The following is a 7,058-nucleotide window of genomic DNA, read 5'->3' on the forward strand; positions in this document are numbered from 1 at the left end:
AAGTGTAGTAATAGCATGTGCATATTGTTCTTTATCAAAAAAAAAAAAATAGCATGTGCATATTGTTTCTTATCATAAAAGTCACAACCCTTCAGAAAGGTCACAACTTGTCGGAAAAGTCACAACTCTTTGGAAAAATTATAACCATTCAATGTCAAATGGTTTCTTCTTTTAATATAATATAAAATATAGAAGATATACTAAATTGTGTGTTTTAAGAAGAAGAAGAAAGGGTTTAGAAAACTCACAACTCATCGAAAAAGTCACAACTCTTTGGAAAAGTCGCAACCCTTCAAAAATGTCACAACTCTTTGGAAAATTTGCAACCCTGTAGAAAAGTTACAACCCTTCGAAAAGGTCACAACTCATTAGAAAAGTTATAACTCTTTGAAAATGTCAAAACCCTTCAATGTGAAAAGGTGTCTACCTTTAATATAATATAATATCAATAAATAAATATAATACAATATAAATTATAGGCTCATGCTCTTTGGAAGGATGTTATCATTAGCAAATATGGACAGACTGAGCAATGGACAACCAATACTGTAACTAATACATATGGGGTCTCAGTTTGGATGACTATCAGAAATTTATGGCCTAAATTGTCCGGGAGCATAGGTTACAAGGTGGGTGAAGGGACTAGAATTCTATTCTGGAAAGACAAATGGATCGGACAGAACTCACTCATGGAGGATTTTTCAGATTTATTTTCTTTCTGTGGCAGCCCTGAAGTATCTATTGCTGAGACCTGGACTAACCAAGGATGGAATATCATCTTTAGGAGGCTTCTAAATGACTGGGAGGTTGAGAGAGTGGCCAGCTTACTGCAAAGGTTGAATGATTTCTCTGGTTTAAATACCAGTCCTGATACAATCAGATGGAAACATGCTAGGGATGGAAAATTTTCAGTTGGAAGATTGTACAGAAGAAATTTATCCTCACAACCTGAGAACACCCCTGGACCTTGGAAACAAATATGGAAATCTAATATTCCTACCAAGATCAAGTGTTTCACATGGACGGTATGTAGAAGAGCGTGTCTGACTCAGGAGAAACTGAAAAAGAGAAGTTTGAAATTGTCTCAAGATGCTTCTCTTGCAAGGAAAAGGAGGAAACAAATAGTCATTTGTTTCTTCATTGTAGAGTGACTTCTCAGGTGTGGCATATGTTTCTTAATATCCTCCAACAACCATGGGTGATGCCTGAGCATACGGCAGATCTTCTAACCTGCTGGATGAGGAGAGGTGGGAGTAAAAAACAGAAAAAATGTTGGAGCATAGTCCCTTCTTGCATATGGTGGTCAATCTGGAAGGAAAGAAATAATAGATGTTTTGAGAATATTACTAATCCAATGCAGAAAGTAAAAGAAAATTGCATTAACACTTTATATCTTTGGTGTAAAGAAGAGGGTATAGATGAGGTAGAACAGCTGCATATGGTGGTCAATCTGGAAGGAAAGAAATAATAGATGTTTTGAGAATATTACTAATCCAATGCAGAAAGTAAAAGAAAATTGCATTAATACTTTATATCTTTGGTGTAAAGAAGAGGGTATAGATGAGGTAGAACAGCTAGTAGACTTCTTAGGCTCTCTGTAATTATGATTACTTGCACTGTAATTTTTTTGATAGTTGACAGCATACCCACATTGCTGTGGAATACAACTTTATCTTGCTCAAAAAAAAAATATATATAAAATATAGAAGATATACTAAATTTGGTGTTTTAAGTTGGGGGTATTATAATAATTTAACATTTAACTTAGGTAGTTCATTCTTGTAAGGTAGTATAGATAGATTAAAAAAAAGATAGATATAGATTTGTCTAATTTTTATTTTATTTGAAATTTTAAAAAATAAAGAAGACTTTTAATTTAAGGATCATATGTAGAATATATAAAAATATCTTTTAACTTTGTGGTCATAAAGATGTGCCCCCACCCCCAAGAAAAAAGAACATTCTATATTAAACTGAATTAAAAAAAAGTGCAACAAATAAATTGGAAACGAAGGAGTACTTGTTAAATCTAGTTTGGACTCTTCAAACAAGTGTTTGATCAAATGTTTTTTCTCCAACAATATGAGACTTTTCAGAACCTTAAGTCCAGTGTTGTGAAAGGCGATCGCCTAGTCGTCAATGGCGAGAGGCGAGGCAACCCTTCATCGCCTTTTAGCTTTGTGGCGTGGCGATCTTCGAAAGGTGACAAATTTAGGGTTTTAAAAGTTAAAAGGTAATTTTAGTGTTTATGACTAGACCCCTCCGTCGACCAGCCAAACTTTTCTGCTACTCCAAAGTCTAACCAATACATATTTCTTCTTTTCTTCTTCAGATTTTTCCTTCTTCGGACTTCAGAGTCATTCCTACCTCTGCTTTAACTTTTGTTTTGTTTTTTCTCATTCAAGTTCTAGACTTTTGGTATGTACTATCTATTTTCAGTTTTTGGATTAAAATATTTGCTAGTATGTTACTGCTATTGAGAGTTTGATTATTTACATATGCAATTAGTATTTTAATTTTTTGGTATTAATTGGTGCCGCACTTCAAAAAGGCGAGTGCCTCGCCACTCGCCAGACCCTTGTCTCCTGTTATCGCCTTTCACTGTCTAAAACACTGACCTAAACACCAAGTTGTAGTTTGTGCAATGGAAAATCATTGAACTTCTTGTCAAGTAGAAGTTGCTACAAAAGTATATTTATGGCTATGAAATGAGTACATATTAATTATCAAGATAGTCTTCTCCTTTGAAGTTTAGTTATTTCATTCTCCTTGTTGCATCAATTTTTGTTGATCTATCTAATTTACCCACATAAAATATTGTAATTGCATAATTGAACAAATCTTACAATCATCCTTGTTTTAAGAGGAAGAATAGAAAACTTGCAAAATTCGTAGTTTAAAAGTGAGAAAACCCCTCTATGTATAGACAACAAATGATAGTATGAAAAGGTGTTTATCGTGCCTTATCAGATAAGTCACAACCCTTCTGAAAAATCACGATTTTTCAGAAATGTCATAACTTATCGAAAAAGTCACAACTCTATAAAAAAAGTCACTACCCATCAATGTGAAAAGATGTCAGCTTTTAATATATATAGAGTAAATAAATAAATAAATTAAAATGTAGATTATATACTAAATTGGGTGTTTTAAGTTGGGGGTATTATAGTAATTACATTCAAATTAGGAAGTTCATGCTTTTAAGGTAGTATAAATAAATATAGATATGGATAGATATAGATATATAAGAATTAATTTTGGACTTATAATTTTAAATGTTTAACGAGTTTATTTCATATTATGATTTCATATCGCATGTCCAAACGGGCCCTTAGTGTTTAGTTGGTTAAATAAACCTAATCACAAATTTCTTTTTAAAGCTTACCATTCTAGTGAGTCTTACCAATCATCACTTTCATCAATAGCTGATCAGTATATATTATTCATCTGACTAAGTTATGCAGTCATTGCCCTTTGGGAAATGATTTTATATGATATATTTTCCCTTGCGCTTTTCTTTTGTGTTAGTGTCTTTTAAGTTTATTCTGTAGTACTTGAAACTAGATTTTTTGGGCACACACTTTAGTCTGAATATTGAAATATATGTTAAAAGCTCGTGAAAAATAGATGTAAATTGGCGGGTTTCCCTTGTCATAAAAAAAAAAAAAAAAGATGTAAATTGGAGATAAAGCAAGAATTTAACATACTCAGAATAGAAAGTGGAACAGTGGAATTAAAATTTTTTTATATTTTACCTGTTAAACTCTTCTACATTCTTGCTAGTGGGTGGTTATAAGGCTATTATGGGAAGAAGATGCGTCACAAAATTGTCTGATACTAAAACTACCATGTTGTCCTCAATTGTTAGAATTGTTGGATGTAACCATCAAACTTACTCCACATATTTTAAAAAATTAATAATCCACAAAGCTTGATTTTGTGACATGCTATTTACAATTCCAATATCTTGTTTTATATAAGTTAAGTCAACACAAACATAATACTGATCAGCTGTGCGATATCTGTTGATGTTATTCAGTAGTTTGTTATGTTTTCACTTTGGTATACTTTTAGTTTCAGAATTAAGATCAATTGTGATTACGACCCAAAATACTATTATTTTTTATGAGTTCTAATTTCTGACTGTTTGCCTCATGTGTGAAGTCTGTAGTTGTTCGTAAGAAACATATTTTGAACTTTTCACTGTATGTAGAGAATAGATTAGAAAGAATTGTGTTCTTAATGGCCCTGTTTAAGTTGCTTAAAGTATGGAGTTGGGTGAAATGCTATGGAGCTCTGCACCTCGCTGCCGGTATCAAGGTGGTATGGCATGCACCTCATTGCTTTTAACTCTATGTTGATGAGGGCACAGTAAACAAAAACACATAAGTGATTTTGTTAATTGTTGACAGAATATGTCACAATCCAATCTCAGGCCGTTAGTGGCATTTTGGGGTAGAGCCCTCAAGCAAACCATATCGGTGTTTTTTAGAAAATGAGCCGGTTTTTTCTATTTCTAGTGTTATCCAAAAAATTTGCCGTCTCAACTAAAGCACACAAGAAACAACATCCAACCAAAACAAGTCATCGCCATTATCCATCATCTGTTTAAAACACAGTAATACAATGTTTAAAGTTACCAGTTTAAAAAAAATACAGTACTCGAAAATATAAAAGGAAAAGTCTTACACTAGTGACAAGTCTATAATAATGAAAATGCTAACAAACTGACTAATGAGGCAACTCCAAGAGTTTAAATAAAAGATGAGAACAGAAAAGTGAACACATTTCCCACAGAACCAATGCGGGTCTCGCAAGAATTGTAAGTTCGTGCTGTCTAGCTGGAAATATCCTCATTGGCGTCCACTGCAATCTCGGTAAAAGAAATTGGCAGGGAGTGAGTCACTAGCTCATTGAGTTATGTCAATCATCATGTTATCTCAATGAAGAAGGAAATGAAAAAGTAGAACATCTCTTTTGTACAAATGACGATGTGTGTGCAATTTATATTCTGTTCTATAGAAAATGAGAAGATACTGTACTGAATAACCAATGTGCCTTCAGATATCTCTGAGCATTTCAAGCAGCTTGCGGAGTGAAGCTGATACCGAAAGATACAAGGATCTACGTGCTGTACTCCAATTACTTGCTAGTCTCTGTTCAAAAGATCTGGTGTTGTCTGCAAACCTTGATCTTATCATCGTTATTTTTCCATTGTCACCGTTTGCCTTGGTGTAGGTTCTCTATGTCTGAGGTGACCTGGGTATAACTGTTATTTGCAGGTTGACTTCTCATCAGAACCCATTGAAGCTCAGGGGACAAATATTTGTCAGGTGGTGTTCATGCAGTTTCTTCCTTTACTTATTTTTCCTGCCAAGGTACATTCTCAACCTTATGATTCTGTAAAATAATCTCAAAGCTACTCCGTTGCAGGTGGTATATATGGGCCTTCACATAGTTACCCCTCTGATAAGTTTGGACCTGCTCAAGTACCCCAAGCTTTGTCATGATGTAGGTTTTTCCCTTCTATTTTTTCTCTGGAGTGATAATAACCGTATATAATAAAATAAATAATCCATTTCATCTGCACAGTACTTCTCGCTGCTATCACATATGTTGGAGGTATATCCTGAAATGATTACACAACTAAATGGAGAAGCTTTTGTTCATATCATTAAGACTCTTGATTTCGGTCTGTCTCAGGTAACCTTCCCACACAATAAGATGTCTATGGTTTATGATTTTATATACTATTTCATGCTGGGAAGTGCTTAAGTGAGTCTGGGCATCATTTCAAGATGAAGTTGGTCTAATTGTCCACCATGCTACTTCACTGATGAACAAGAAATAGTTCCTTAGTTACCCTTACTTCAAAAAAGAGAAATAGTTACTTAGTTGTGTTGTGCCTTATGATACTACTAGAGGTAGAAACCAAGATCACTGTGTTCTGTTGTTTGTGTGATAGGATGCAGAGGTCGTTGATTTATGTCTAAGAGCTATAAAAGGGCTTGCTTCTTTCCATTACAAGCAAAAAAGTGCTGGAGAAGTGGGGTTAGGTCTCCATGCTTCAGGTTACAAGGATCAGACAGGAAACTTTCAGGAAGGGATTCTGAGCCAATTTCTTCGATCATTGCTACAGTTTCTCCTCTTTCAGGATTACAGGTGAGTTGGAAAAAAAAAAACGTAACCAGCAGAGGCTGAAGGATATAATGTTTGGAGGACTAGTATATGATCCATAGTTAATGTATTAGATGTGATTGCCCATAGTATTTCATTCACAAATTTTGGGGTGTTTATGGAAACTGTTGCTATGCCCTAGTATTTGATTCTTCTTTTTTATTTTTAAATTTCAGCACTGATCTGGTTGGCTCAGCTGCGGATGCTCTTCTTCCATTAATCCTTTGTGAACAAACTTTATACCAGGCATAATCCACAATCTTGAATAACTGTATATAGTTAATTTTTTTTTTTTTATATTAAACTGGTTACTGAGTGAAACAAGTTGACATTTGGTGCAGAAGTTGGGAAGTGAACTGATAGAGAAGCAGTGTGACACAGGTTTCAGATCAAGGTTGACAAATGCACTCCAATCACTCACAAGCTCCAACAGTCTGTCTTCGACACTTGATCGGCCAAATTACCAGAAGTTTAGAAAGAATCTGCATAACTTTCTTACTGAAGTTCGTGGATTCCTCCGGAAAATATAATTTTGTAAATCTGCAGCCATTCTATTAAAGTGTTTTCCTTTTCCCCGTACGTAATCCCAAGTGGAAAAGAGAATTTCAATATGCTGTGTTTCCAAAACATCATTATTCTCTCTATCCCTCATTTAACTAAACACAATTTTCGTGTACGTTTGCTTTTCTTGATTATTATAACCCAAGTGGAAAGGAATATGGTCAATCATTTCTTTTTATTTGCCGTACCTTACTCACATGGGCCACTGGTGAACAAAATTGAACCGCAAACTGAACCAAACAGAGAATTTGGCATTGCAAAAAATCCGACTATAATTGGGTTGGTTTAATTTTAACTAAACTAACCTGACATTATATATA

The 7,058-nt window shown here is 34.3% G+C and overlaps 1 protein-coding gene across 3 annotated transcripts in view; it reads left to right on the plus strand.

The window, feature by feature from the left end:
- Positions 1-6,853, plus strand: part of LOC125863085 (uncharacterized) — an 84,327-nt gene extending 77,474 nt beyond the window's left edge. For 2 of the 3 annotated variants that reach the window (XM_049543235.1, XM_049543236.1), the window contains 7 exons: positions 5,065-5,172; positions 5,283-5,333; positions 5,434-5,511; positions 5,593-5,703; positions 5,966-6,162; positions 6,354-6,423; positions 6,519-6,853. In XM_049543235.1, the coding sequence (XP_049399192.1) occupies positions 5,065-5,172; positions 5,283-5,333; positions 5,434-5,511; positions 5,593-5,703; positions 5,966-6,162; positions 6,354-6,423; positions 6,519-6,707 (804 nt within the window). In that variant the 3' untranslated portion in view covers positions 6,708-6,853. The remainder of the gene's footprint in view (positions 1-5,064; positions 5,173-5,282; positions 5,334-5,433; positions 5,512-5,592; positions 5,704-5,965; positions 6,163-6,353; positions 6,424-6,518) is intronic. The other variant, XR_007446096.1, reaches the window with a different exon arrangement.
- The last annotated feature ends 205 nt before the right edge of the window (positions 6,854-7,058 follow it).

Source organism: Solanum stenotomum, chromosome 4, assembly GCF_019186545.1.
Source record: "Solanum stenotomum isolate F172 chromosome 4, ASM1918654v1, whole genome shotgun sequence".
Lineage (NCBI taxonomy): Eukaryota > Viridiplantae > Streptophyta > Magnoliopsida > Solanales > Solanaceae > Solanum > Solanum stenotomum.